The sequence below is a fragment of the Neolamprologus brichardi genome, chromosome 20 (genome assembly GCF_056152115.1).
Source record: "Neolamprologus brichardi isolate AB-2024 chromosome 20, ASM5615211v1, whole genome shotgun sequence".
Classification (NCBI taxonomy): Eukaryota; Metazoa; Chordata; class Actinopteri; order Cichliformes; family Cichlidae; genus Neolamprologus; species Neolamprologus brichardi.
In genome coordinates this window covers 33141217-33155407 of record NC_142123.1, presented here as the reverse complement: position 1 = coordinate 33155407, position 14191 = coordinate 33141217, and the positions used below count along the sequence as shown (strand labels likewise).

Here is a 14191-nt window from a genome sequence, read left to right as displayed (position 1 = left end):
GTCCTCATACAAGTCAGGTGTGTTCGGGGCAGGAGCCCGACAGGAAGAAGCTGCTGTGTTTGGACCAGTGCGTGATCTTAATAATGTACTCCTCCTGTGGTACTCGGTTGCATCCCAGAATACAAAGTATATCTGGCAGTGTTCACGTGGTTGTCGAGTCACCTCCTCCAAAGGGTCTTAGCACAGCTGATGGACAAACAGCAGAGGTGTGAAACACTCAGAAACATTCAGATATTGACAAATGGCTCATTTCCAAATAAAGAGATTGCGAATGAAGTACATCAGACACGACATCAGTACACTCTTTGTCTTCTGTACAGAACATTTAGCTGTAGCTGACAGACCACAGAAATCAAAACCTGAATGATGCACTGAAGCAACGATGAGCTGTGCTTAGCTTATGGAAGCAAAGAAACAACAGTAACTGAATATGAATCTTTAAATTTAAGTTTAACTTTAAAATCCCAAAAGCACATTGGGATTTTGAACACAGGTGGAAAAAGTTGGGCTTCCACAGAATCCCGAGGCTGCCAGAGGAGCACGGACTGGGCAGATGGGTACGGTATCATTCCCATCAGGACTTTGTGGAACAAACATCTGGGCTTTAAGCTTCTCCAGAATGTTTCAGTGCGTGACAATCGGCCGGCGTCGTGCATCTTCATGATGAATGTGGTCTCTCCCCCTGAGGATGGACATATGGCGCTGGCGGTGCTGGTAAACAGGGACAGTGTATTAATTAGGACAGATTGTATGTTTTTTAAATATTTGAGGTCAGCTGCAGGATGCTTCACTCCAAGCCAAACATGACTGTCAGCCTGGGAGATTTAAATGGGATTTAAGGGAAAGGAGGAATTTCATGCTCCGTTATTTCACACCAACATTTTCCACTGACTTTCTCTCCCATATAAGGTTTGCATGTGTGTGTGTCCGCTGACCCGTGCTGCCCTCCATGTCTTTCCACTGGAGAGACTGACAGCCTTATATAGAGCTGCAGGAGCAGAGAGGACAAAGTAGGACAGCGAGTCCACATGCAGCTCCTGGACTCACCTGATGGCTGCCTCTGTGAGGACCTACAGCCTGTCACAGTGCTGACTCCGCCTGCAGCTGGTTGAACTGGAGCAACCAGATGGTCAGTATGAAATGCTTTATTATTACTAATTATTACTATTACTGCTGCGCTCCTTTCAAAAGCAATCAGAGATCGTAGGTGTGTCTTTTCACAATCCATCACACTGAAGATGTTCCTGCATTGCCCTTAATCACATCGTCACAGTTTGAGGGTTCACACTCGGGTTCAGGGTTGTGGTTAGATTTAGGTTAGTGCAGAAGGCCTCAGAAGATCAAATATGTATATCAATAACATAATGAGAACATGTCACTTATTTCCATGGATTACCATTTTATAGAGACAGAGTGAGTCACACTCACACACAAAGAGTTTATTTAGTCCACTAATCAGAAACTTTATATTCTAAATCATAAAGCAAGACAAATTCCTCCTAATATGCACATTAATCTGAAGGGGTTAAATAAATAAGACCATAAGGCCTTCTGGATGAGAACCTTCCTATCTTTGTGTATAACTCGCAGTGCTGGGTTTGACCTATGAACAGACTTCTTCAGAGAAACAAGCTTCTGTGGGAGAATCAAGTTTCATTTTCTTTATCATCATTTGGCATCTAATGAAATTCCCACGTACTCCTAAAACTTGAGGGCAGTGGTGCTCAAACATTTACTGGCACGGTCCATATCAAAAGTTTAAACAACGTAATGCCCCATATCACTGTGTGCAAATTTAAACCAGTGAAACAAAATCCGAGATGATTTTCAGTGAAATGAATCGGCAGAAAACCAAGAGCACAGGAGTAAACTCTTTCAGGCATCTTTTTTCAACCATCCTTGCTTAATTAATCCAAATTTTTTCCCTGGTTGTTCACACCTGCACTGACTCACAGTCAGAGTTTAAACGGTCGTAGATGTTATTTATCTTCATTAGAGGGAATCAGTGAGAACTGCAGGAGGCTCCATCATAGGTGCAGACTGAATGTTGATCAGCACTCCAAGAACTGGAGGAGGTATACGTTAGCTGACTTTGCTAAGACGGAGCGATATCGACCTCTGATACACAAAATCTATCTGTATATCAAACCTCAGCTGAGCAGTTATTACCACAGATCAATACCACATGAGCCCAAAAGCCAGTAACTGATTTCCAACCAACTGGAGGAATCGGTCCGCCAGGACCTCCACTCCTGGCCGCCGCCCAACTCACATTGCACCCGACCCCTACGGTGCCTCCTGTGGGTGGTGGGCCTGCAGGAAGATGGGCACATATCCCTCCCCAGCCGGGCCCCATGAACGAAGGCCCGACCAGCCGAAAAAGGGTGGAGTGCCCACTCCGGGTCAGGGACGAAACCCTGCCCCAGGTGGAGGAGTTTAAGTATCTCGGGGTCTTGTTCATAAGTGATGGGAGAAGGGAGCCGGAGATCGACAGACAGATTGGTACCGGTCAGTTGTGGTGAAGAGTGTAAAAGCAAAGCTCTCAATTTACCGGTCGATCTACTTCCCTACCCTCACCTATGGTCACGAGCTGTGGGTAGTGACCGAAAGAACGAGATTGCGAATACAAGCGGCGGAAATGGGCTTCCTCTGAAGGGTGGCTGGCCTCTCCCTGAGACGCTCGCTGAGACGTTCAGCCATCTGGGAGGGTCTCAGAGTCGAGCCGATGCTGCTCCACATCAAAAGGAGCCAGTTTAGGTGGTTCGGGCATCTGACAAGGATGCCTCCTGGGCGAGGTTTCCCAGGCATGTCCCACTAGGAGGAAGCCCCGGGACAGACGCAGGACACGCTGGAGAGATTATATCTCTCGGCTGGCCTGGGAACGCCTTGGTGTTCCCTCAGATAAGCTGGAGGAGGTGGCTGGGGAGAGGGAGGTCTGGGCTTCTCTGCTTGGGCTGCTGCCCCCGCGACCCGGCCCCGGATAAGCGGAAGACAATGGATGGATGGATGGATGGATGGATGGATGGATGGATGTCTGTCCTGCTTGCATACATTTATGCTTGACTGATTGATTGATTTTTTTAAGATAATGTTTTTTTAAACTGAAAACAAGAAAATAGTTTTGCCTACCTACACCTACTGAGTGCTGAAGTTGTAACTTTAGTTTTGGTTTTGTCATTTCTTACAGGACACACAGTTTACTCTTTCAGTGATCAAATCAAATGGGAAAATGCAGGGCTTACAATTAATAAATATATAATAACTGAAAATAAAACAAAGCATCATAAGATATTTAGTCTTATTAGAGAATACCTTTTTCATCCAGTTAAGTTAATATGTGCATGGACGCATGCACGTGTGTGTTGTACGTACAATGGCTGTCATTGGGGAGATCACTCACAGCTAAGTCACTGTTTATAGGTGTGCACAGGTGACACGAGAGTATAGCCCTCCATAAAAACATGGCAGAGAAAGAATTTTACATTGAAATCAACGATAGCAGTAGAAGTACGTTTATAAAACTTTATTCTTGGACAAAGTCAATTTTTAAAGAGGTTTTCTATCAGATTTGACAGATGACCAACTTAGACGATGCTGCAGAAGGACTGAACAAACACATATCCTGAAATGGTTTAAAATAGCTACTAGATGATAGCTGCTAGTCTAGATGAAATAATGGATGCATTAACTGGTGTAACTGTGGGAGCTCTACCAGGTAAAAGAGAGAAGAAAAAAACGCTTTAGCAGGATAGAAAGTGTCATTATAGAATCATACAGTCCGTCTTTGGTGATATTGTTAAGGTTAGACAAGTACAAACTCAAAAAGAGAAGCAGTTTCATCAACACTCTTTCTCAGTCAACTCACCTGCTTCCCAAGTACACCCACCACCACCAGGGGGCAGCAGAACTGAGAATTTGTTAAAAATGCGTGTGTGAGAGAAGGTGAGAGACAAAAAGAGCAAAAGAAAGTATGTGTGCATGATCGTGCAGACAAATGTGTGTATTTGTGTGTGTGCCAGCCTTGTTTGTATGCTTGTGTGTCCCGACAAAGGCTCCATCCAGCCGTGCTGCAGAGGGCTGCTCGTTCCCAGAGATCCTCAGAGCTCCAGGACGCCCAGTCTCTGCGCTGCCTGCAGCCAAGACACAGCAGCCCAGACACGGACACACACCCTGCTGCTGCCCCCACCATCCCGCTTCTCCTGGAACACCTGTTTGGATTATTAATGGATGGGAAAAACAGAGGGAAGTTTTAAAGTGAGTAAATTGGGGGTGTTTGCAGTTTGAAGAGAAGAGATAACAGAGGACCCCTCTATCCTGGACCTCAAACTTGTAGAAAAACTGACTGGCTATCTTCAGAAACAGGCTTTTTCTATAACTGGAAATATTTTTAAACTGGGCAGAGTTTTATGAAACAATTTCGAAGTAATCTTAGCATTTCTTTTTAGTTGATTTTTGACCCCCGTCCCCCCACACGCAATTTTATGGATTTCTGGACTTGCTCTATCTAATTGAAATTTATTGGAAACTTTGCCAACATACAAATTGTTGTTTTCAGTGGATTTCTGGGAACATTTCTGGATTTTTACTGAATTATTTACAGATTTCGTAGCAACAGGTCGTCCTTAACTCCTCTGGTTTGAGTTTAAAAGGAAACTGTCATATTAAGTTTTGCATCATGGCTCTGTCAGTCGGTCTGTGGCTGTGTCTGTATCTGTTGCTGCTGCTTACTGATGCAAAGAGTGTTGGGCAACATGACGGGCAGCACAGCAATAATGATAAACCTTCCTCCCCTGTCGAACCAAAGCCCCTTTGGATTGGCAAACCGGTCAAAAGCCAGGATGAATCTCACGTCCTTGACAAGAGCCTCCCCCTACCTGAGGTGCTGGACCTGGACCTTGACCGTAACCGCCGCCAAGCCCGTGGTGCGGATGAGGAGGAGCAACAGTCCACCTTTGGTGATTCCTTTGAAAATGAATGGGTTACAGCGCCTCAAGTTACTGAGTTCAGCAATAAAACGGCTACAGTGGCTCATGAAGATGACAACCTCCACACAAACAGCTCCAACACTGACCATGATGCTCCAGGACTTTTCAACCCCTTTTACCCCCTGATGGAGAGCTCATATGCAGCCTACGCCATCCTGTTCCTGGCCGGCCTGGTGCTGGCAGTGGGCGTAGTAGGAAACATGGCAGTCATGTGCATTGTCTGGAACAACTATTACATGAGGTCAGCCTGGAACTACCTACTGGCCAGCATGGCATTTTGGGACTTCCTGGTTCTGGTTCTGTGCCTTCCTGTGGTGGTCCTCAACCAGCTATCCCATAGGAGGATCCTAGGTGACATCACCTGTCGCATGGTGCCTTATATGGAGGTGGGTGTGGCTTATGCTAAAAAAGCAGGAAGTCAGTGTAATGACATAATTTGTTTTTCTTTTTTTTGTCCTATGAAGTCTTAAAGGAGTATACATCTGCTGTTGGACAGCAGACTGTATAAATACACATGTGAAGCAGAAATTTTACCCAAACTGCTGATGTAGAAAACATCAGCAGATCCAAAGATTAAGATTTCCTTTACAACTGTGTAAAATGACAACAAATATAAAAATAACTTTCCAAAATTACAGGTATGTGCTAGTTCTGTAATAATCATTATAATAGCGGCAACTGACCTTAATTTTATTATTTTACATTTCTAATCTTAATGAGACTAACAGCTGTAGATAGTATTAAAGAAGAAATGATGATTAATTCAATTAAATTTAATTTATATAGCGCCAAATCACAACAACAGTCACCTCAAGGCGCTTTATATTGTAAGGTAGACCCTACAATAATACATACAGAGAAAAACCCAACAGTCATATGAGCCCCTATGAGCACTTTGGTGACAGTGGGAAGGAAAAACTCCCTTTAAACAGGAAGAAACCTCCAGCAGAACCAGGCTCAGGGAGGGGCGGGGCCATCTGCTGTGATTGGTTGGGGTGAGAGAAGGAAGACAGGATAAAGACATGCTGTGGAAGAGAGACAGAGATTAATAACAAGTATTATTCAGTGCAGAGAGGTCTATTAATACATAGTGAGTGAGAAAGGTGACTGGAAAGGAAAAACTCAATGCATCATGGGAATCCCCCGGCAGCCTACGTCTATTGCAGCATAACTAAGGGAGGATTCAGGGTCACCTGGTCCAGCCCTAACTATATGCTTTAGCAAAAAGGAAAGTTTGAAGCCTAATCTTAAAAGTAGAGATAGTGTCTGTCTCCTGAATCCAAACTGGAAGCTGGTTCCACAGAAGAGGGGCCTGAAAACTGAAGGCTCTGCCTCCCATTCTACTTTTAAATACTCTAGGAACAACAAGTAGGCCTGCAGAGCAAGAGCGAAGTGCTCTGATAGGGTGATATGGTACTACAAGGTCATTAAGATAAGATGGGGCCTGATTATTTAAGACCTTGTATGTGATTCATGTTTTTATGTTATTTTGTTACTGATTGTCCAAAATGTAAGTCTGTTACTGGATTAGTTTACTGGCAGCTTTATCAATGATTTGTTAATTAAAGATGGTGCTGCAGGACAGCCACACTGAAATGTGCTCGCTGGCTCTTTGAAACACCCAAACAACTGCATATTACATATATTACACTACTAGAGTATCAGTTTTTTGGTCCATCACACAGAAAATGGTTGGAATGGTCATAGGAAACAGTGTGGTTAAGATTTGCTCTACAACTTCCTGCTACAGCTTGCAGTTAAACAAAAAAAACTTGATTAAGTGCCTTCCTACGGCCGACACTGCCGGCTCTCTGTCCATCGTCTATAGAATCAAGCAGCTTTGGAGGTACTGATTGCTGTTGTAGGTACACTCATTGTTCAAATCTATGCTACTCACATCACAGAGGCACAGAGATGCCATCGTGTTTCCATCTGAAAAATCTAACAAACCACCGAACTTTTTTTCTTCAGTTTTTAAAAATGACACAGACACTCACATTTACACCTATGGGCAGTTTAACATCAACAATTGACCCCAATAGCTACATGTCTTTGGACTGTGGGAGGAAGCCAGAGTACCTGAAGAGAACCACCGCAAACGCGGGGAGAACATGCAAACTCCACACAGATATATTAACAGTATAACATTAATAAAAAGACTCTTTTGTATAGAAGCATATGGGAAAACAATCCTCAGCTGTCTTACACTTTGACCTCTGTAAACATTTTTAATTAATGGGGTCTATTGACAATTCCAGGGTGACTAAATGAAACAGAATACTGATGCTGTTCATTATGATCAGTGTTAGATTTAGAAGAGATGATCTGTTGGTTATGGTCCATGAGAAGTCATTAGCCACTGAGCATGCATTGTCCTCTGTTTCAACATTAGGACCAGTTAGCTTGTTTGCAGGATGGAGACAATCAAAACACTCAGCTTGAGGCTTCATAGCCTATTGGTGATGTCATAGTAACCATGCCTCTCATCATATATATTTATGATATGGACTTGAACATGTGACATACTGAATCTTTGTCATCAGGTGAGCTACGTGAGATAAGGTAATAGACTGATTTCAGAAAGAGCAACATGAACTCAATAAAAGAGGATTTATCAGTTTTACTGTTAACTGTTTAACTTTTACTTTTTGGCACAGTTTCCTTCTCTGCATTGACTTACTGCTGTTGTTACCCTCCTCTTCCCTGCAGGTTGTGTCTCTGGGCATCACCTCCTTCACTTTGTGTGCTCTGGGTATCGATCGCTTCCACGCTGCCACCTCGTCCTCCCAGCCAAAGGCTCGGCGGGTGGAGCGCTGTCGCTCAGTGCTGATGAAGATGGTGCTGGTGTGGCTCTCAGCTCTGCTGCTGTCCAGCCCTGAAATCTTCCTATGGCAGCTCAGCCAGGCCGTGTCTCCATCCACCGGCCGGCTGGTCGACTCTTGCACCATCACGCCCTCCTCTCCTCTGTCCCTCTACCTGCCTGATTCCCTTCACTCCCTGCTGCTCAGGTATCACCAGGTGAGACCAAAGCAGACGTACGCACTGAACTCACCAACACATAGTATCCGCGTGATGATTAGGTGACATGGAACATGTAAATCTGGACCTAGATCTTATATAATGGTGCTTCTCCCTTTAACTGGTGGCCGTCCACATGTTGTGGACACTAGCACTGAAGAAATGGACACCAATTGGACACCGTCAAACAAAGAACATGAAGCATTTCTGTTTGTTTTCTGGTTTATTGAATTAATGAGTAAGGATTTAGTAAGGACAGAGATATCATGGGTTTGTCTCGAACATTTTAGGTAAAAGCAGTAAGATCTGAGTTCCTGAAAGGGCTATTTAGGTGTGGAGAAAAGCTGTTGTGGCTTTTTTTTTGCCCAGACAAAACCAGAATGTTCCCAAAGTTCTCCTCCTTCAGCTTTTACTGTTTTAACCTCTGTGCTTCAGGGTCGTATGTGGTGGTGTTTTGGCTGCTACTTCTGCCTCCCTGTCCTCTTCACCATCCTTTGCCAAATGGCCACCCGGAATGTCAACAGCGACTCCAGCGCCACCCAAAAGCAGCGTAACCTCGACGAACGCTCCAACCAGAAGCGTCAACAACACCAAACCTTGGAGCGACAGCTGAACTGCACTCTACTCGCTCTAGCTGTCGTGTATGGCGTGTGTGCTCTCCCCGAGCATGTCTGCAACATCACGCTGGCCTACACGCACATCACCATCTCCGAAGACACCGCCACCATGCTGGTGCTGTTACATCACTTCCTGTTGTTCTTCAAGTCATCAGTGACGCCGGTGCTGCTGCTGTGCCTGTGTAAGGTAGGTTGCCACCGAGCTATAAGGTGTTTTCAGTACAACTGAAGCCTTTTTCCAAGCAGAGAATTCACCACGTGCTGTCCATGACCCATTTAGAGAAATGGCACATGGTTGAAAAGGTTGCATTCATCGCATATTGGTCCACTGGAGTATTGTGTTTGATTTTGTACATATAGTTGTCACTTACCAAAGCTGTGCATCATCTGCATTTCAGGCTCTTGGCCAAGCCTTTATGGACTGCTGCTGCTGCTGCTGTCAGGAGTGTCAGCCAACCGGAGCCCAAGGCTCTCCAGGACCTCCCCAGGTCAAACTCAAGGGGGCCAATGAGACGTCCATCTTCTTTGATAAGGCTAAAGACACCTCAGCCATTTTGTCCATCTCTAGCTAGAGCAACAAGTCTGTCTCTAACTGTAGATCATCTCTTCTTCTCTTAGTTTTTCCTCTTTTGCTCCTTTCTACAACATTACCTGTATACCCATCGTCTCCTTCTACACATTGTTTCCATTTTTCCCTATTTTGAAAATATTTTTCAACTTTCTGTCTGTTCTCTTTTCTTCTACCGGAATATCGTTTGTGTGATACTCCCATGTGGACTCAGAGTTACCCCCTTCAGCTTCCTGTCAGTGCAGGAAGTCATGTTTAATCTGTAGCAAGACTAGAAGAAGATGGTGTACTTGCACAACCAGTTGTTATAAATGCAGGAGCCTGTTTCAGGACTCTGAAAGAACTCATCTCTCTGGCCTCCTGCTGCACAATATATGGAAATGTCTTGAAAGTCTTCCTTGGTTACGCTCCTTAGATCGATGCTGTGAGGCTCGAGTTTGTTGTGGTTTTTTGGAACATTAATTTAAACTCATTTATATGCAACATTAGTTTGGTGCAAAGCATAGAAGTTTCCTGCTGTGATAAGAGGTGAACTGGGCTGAGCATAAATTTGAAATGAGTATGACATTTTAATAAAAACATTTGATCTGCTTAAATATAAAATGAAAAACTTCTGGAACTGATTGAACTGAAACATTTCATTGACACAGACCAGCCCGAAACAGCTTCACATTAGTTAAACAAATGTTGCTGTTGAGGCAGAAATAATCCTGTGAAACCCTTTCCTGTAAAATGGGATACACGTTATCCTGGATGTACATTTTACTTTTTCTTTATCAACAGTTTCTGGTTATGAACTAGTTTGTGTTTGCATGTTAGTTTCTCCAGTGGAAAAACAATGCTAACGTACAGAGGGTTAACTTTAGCTTCCCAAATTTAATTTAGAGTGCACTCACACCTGCACTTTTTAATTCAGTTAAATCTGATTCTCAATATGAATCATCTGGGTGTGACTACAGTGATGAACCAACACAACAAGGACCTTTACAGGTGGTTTTATTCTGGTCCCAAACAAACTTTGGAACAGTTCGTTTATGGGTGGGATGATGAGCTGCTCATATTCACATAACTTTGCTCTTTGTGTACAGAGTAAGTGTTTAAAAATGCTTTTAGAAATGTTTGAACATTTCAACCAAAAGTAAATAAGTTTAGACCTTAAAACTATTTTTCTTTGAAAACCAGAAAATTCCAAGAACTTTGATGGAAATCAATGGAAATTCCTAAAAGTTGATGGACTGGATTTATATAGCGCTTTTCAAGGCACCCAAAGCGTTTTACAATGCCACTATTCATTCACACACTGGTGGAGGCAGCTACGGTTGTAGCCACAGCTGCCCTGGGGCAGACTGACAGAGGCGAGGCTGCCATATCGCGCCATCGGCCCCTCTGGCCAACACCAGTAGGCGGTAGGTGAAGTGTCTTGCCCAAGGACACAACGACCAGGACAGAGACCCCGGGGATCGAACCGGCAACCTTCCTTACAGATACGCTTCCCAACCCCCTGAACCACGGTCACCCTAAAATTCCTAAAAGTTGACAACAAACATTTACCATTTATCTTGAGAGTTTTTCCTTCTACATTTTAAAGAAAGGGTTCGGGTTAGATTATTTCTGCCTCCAGTGCAGTGCTGCCTTTCAGCAATGTTTGCAGCATCTGTTCAGCAACAACCAGGGAAGAATTTTATTGAACTGTGCAGCTCATATATGCATAATATGCACTTGTGGAAGGAAAATCAGGATGTGTTTAAAGTTATTTCTATGGGTTCTGTTTTTGGGAAAGGATGTGGTGCTTCGTGAGGCCACAAACCCATCCTGAAGCAATAAGATGAAGAAAGTGGTGAAACGGGGAGGATATCTGACGAGTTTTTGAACAGGACTCTCACCCTCTCAATACTGAGGTGCTCTGTTTGTACAGGAGGTTCTACTGTGTAGTTTTAAGAGATGTAATCTGTATTTAACACAGTGCTTTCACTCAGACCGTCAATCTCAAACAACTAGAACAAAAGAAGAAAGAGAACCATGAATGTAGCTTATTTTTAATGCTAGATGTGTAACTAATTACATATTTGTATGGCAGGAAATGAGTTATTAGTTTTTTGTATGTCACAAGAATGCATTTGTAATATTTGATGTCACCATGGTGAATTTCTGACCACTGGCTCAGCAGATGGTGCCTTATTGTTTCCCTGCCCAGAGCCCTGACTGTAAAAGCCCTTTTCCACTAATACCTAGTCGACTCGGTTTTTGGTTATTTTCCATTACAATTGGGTACTCCCCAGTGTGCGCAGGGTCTGTATAGCAATGCAGTCAAAAGTCCTGTGATGACACTTAGATGTAGGGATGCAACGATACCAATTTTTTCAAACCGATACGATACCGATACTTGGATCTGAGTATTTGCCGATACAGAGTACAAAAACCGATACTTCTACCACACACACACACACACACACACAAATGCAATGAATTGGAAGACAGGTTTTATTTTATTCTCTGCCGATAATAAATAATATCTTAATAAAAATTACCACAAAAAAAAAAAAAACGAAAGTATTTGGTATTGACGAACAAACTCCCCATCTGCCCGTGGATCATCAGTCCACTGTGCCGTTAAACCAAGGACTGACATCGCGCACACACTGCTTGTCTTTACCTCTTTAGAAAGTTTTGGCACCATTATCTCCCTGATGTGTGGGCGGCTGGGAATTTCATATCGCAGCTCGAGTATGCTGAGAAGAATCCTATGTTTTCCACGACCGGCATTGGCTGGTCATCCAGAGCGATAAAATGAGTCAGAGCCTCTGTTATTTTAACTGCCCGTGGATTTTCTCTTGACATTTTTCATCGCTTTTCCAAAACCTGAGTTAAAGTTGGCTGTTCTGGTCCACACTGCTGACATTTTGTTTAGCCTAGCTACAGCAGCCTCCAGTTTCTCTTTTTTATCTGGAGCCGCCAGTCTGACTCGTCAAACCCTGTGCCTGTTTAGCGCGGGATGTCCCCCTAGTGGCCAATCTAAAAAACTACAACAGAAATGACATGCCACCCTCTGATTAATGAAATAAGTTAGTATCGGTTCATGGTATCGGTTAACTTTTACGAGTATGAGTACACACACATTTTACAGTATCGGCCCCGATACCAGTATCGGTATCGGTGCATCCCTAGTTGCATGTGAAACAAACAGGGTGTTGGGGCGATGGTATACCTGCTGCTCAGTTTAAAAGTTGTTGTCAGACTCCGGGACCACGGTGTTGTTTTCTGTGGAGCCATTTCCCTCGTTGCTGGGTTTCAAAAATGGCAGTTTTGATTTTCGTGAATGAGTCACTCTCATGACTCACTGAGTGACGGCATTGACTAGCCAATTGGTGGGGTACAGTCTGTTGATAGTTTTTTGGATTGGACTTGGAACGGCAGCCAAGTAGATACTAAAAAATGCCTGGTACCTGTTAATACCACACACCAGGGGAAACCCTAAACACCGAGTTAAACTGAACCGAGCAGATCCGTACTATTGGAAAAGGGCTCTAAGTGTCTGAAACAACAAAGTGCCAGTAAAAACTAGTCATACTAATTTTGCAAAATGTTGACTGCCTTATTTTAAGATTTGCAGAACAGCCTTTAAACAAGTGCTTTTTAGTCACTATTTCAAATCTGCAAATTAAACCTGGAGGGGAAAAAAAGATCTGCTCTGCTACAACTCAAAATTGTTGACACCGATGATGTTGATCAAGTTGACTTTGTGGTAACAAGGTCTAATATGTGGTAAAAAGATGTTACTGCACATTTGATATGGAAGAAATGACCATGGCCGCACAGATGAGTTGGAGAGTCATTGAAACCTTGTAGGCAGAAGTATAAAAAAGTATACTACAATCTGCTTGGGTCTAAATGACGTAAAGTTGTCTTCAGATACAGAGTGGGAGAAGCTCTACATGCTACCACTTTTTGTCTATGGTTTCATGGACTCATGTCTGTAAGAGAGTATAACTCCATCTGTGTGGTGCAGCTAGGCAGGTGGTGATGATGTTTTGACTCCTCAGTAGTATGACTGCTATTGGATTGGTACCAAAACTATGTTACAAAGAGTTTCGAACTCAACATTTAAATTGCTAAAAGCTGACAGTTTGTTTCAATACCCGGTCCAAGTTCTGGAATTTGATATTTGGAGCCATAATTTTGTGTTATCTGGTAGAACAGAAGAGAAATGTGGATGAACATTAGAAACAAAGGTAGAAACTGTTGCATCACATCAAAAATTGAAATGATAAAGTAAGATAAAGTGAAAGATTAAATACCATTTATACTTCTTTTTGGTCTTTTCCATGTCGTTGTGCTACTGATGAGCAGTTGTTGGAGTCGTGTTTTTTTGATAAATGAAAAAGAAAGTTTTGGATTCACCAAGGGTTAAACTTTACCGTGGTCGTTTCAAGAAATTAATTTAGTTGTACTTTATGTTTGTTAGAGAGAATCGAAATCTACACTTAGTTTGTTCTTGTGATGCCATGAAATGGAGACTGGAATCCTTTCAAAAAATAAAATCACAATAAGCAACTTTACCAATAGAAACTCACAGGTTTGCTTCCTGCAGCCACCTGCATGTAAATTAGAATTTCTTCTGGAAATTTCTCTGTATCATTGCAGGGTCTTTAACTTACAATATAAAGCTCCTTGAGGTGACTGTTGTCATGATTTGGTGTTATATAAATAAAACTGAATTGAAAAATTCCTCAAGTCTGTTTCATGAATCTGTAAAATACAACTTTACCAAGAGGGCTAACCGACAGCAGGCGGGACAACAGTTATGCTACAAGAGTTTATCTCTCACAGTTTGTTTGAACTTTTGAATCCGTGCAGCTGGAAAGCAAAGTCTGGTCATTTAGCCAGTGCTTTTTAAATATGTCACACTATAGGAAACAGACTAAAACACCACCTGGTGGGTGCTGCAAGTTTCTTTTTGGAGTGACAGTACCACCACTTGTTCTTTCATAGACTCATTCTTCATG

The 14191-nt window shown here is 43.0% G+C and overlaps 1 protein-coding gene across 1 annotated transcript; it reads left to right on the top strand.

Moving 5' to 3' along the window:
• Positions 1-4057: 4057 nt before the first annotated feature.
• Positions 4058-13913, top strand: LOC102791931 (G protein-coupled receptor 37-like 1). Its single transcript, XM_006806281.3, has 4 exons — positions 4058-5371; positions 7695-8003; positions 8439-8807; positions 9019-13913. The coding sequence occupies exons 1-4, from the start codon at positions 4676-4678 to the stop codon at positions 9190-9192; spliced, it is 1548 nt and encodes a 515-aa protein (XP_006806344.2). The 5' UTR covers positions 4058-4675; the 3' UTR covers positions 9193-13913.
• Positions 13914-14191: the final 278 nt, after the last annotated feature.

What these genes read in the sequence shown, in the direction of transcription:
- LOC102791931 (XM_006806281.3), top strand. Translation starts at nt 4,676, where the DNA reads ATGGCTCTGTCAGTCGGTCTGTGGCTGTGTCTGTATCTGTTGCTGCTG. An exon ending in TGCTGCTCAGGTATCACCAG is followed by an intron (nt 8,004 to 8,438) that starts GTGAGACCAAAG and finishes TCTGTGCTTCAG; the next exon opens with GGTCGTATGTGGTGGTGTTT. An exon ending in TGCTGCTGTGCCTGTGTAAG is followed by an intron (nt 8,808 to 9,018) that starts GTAGGTTGCCAC and finishes TCTGCATTTCAG; the next exon opens with GCTCTTGGCCAAGCCTTTAT.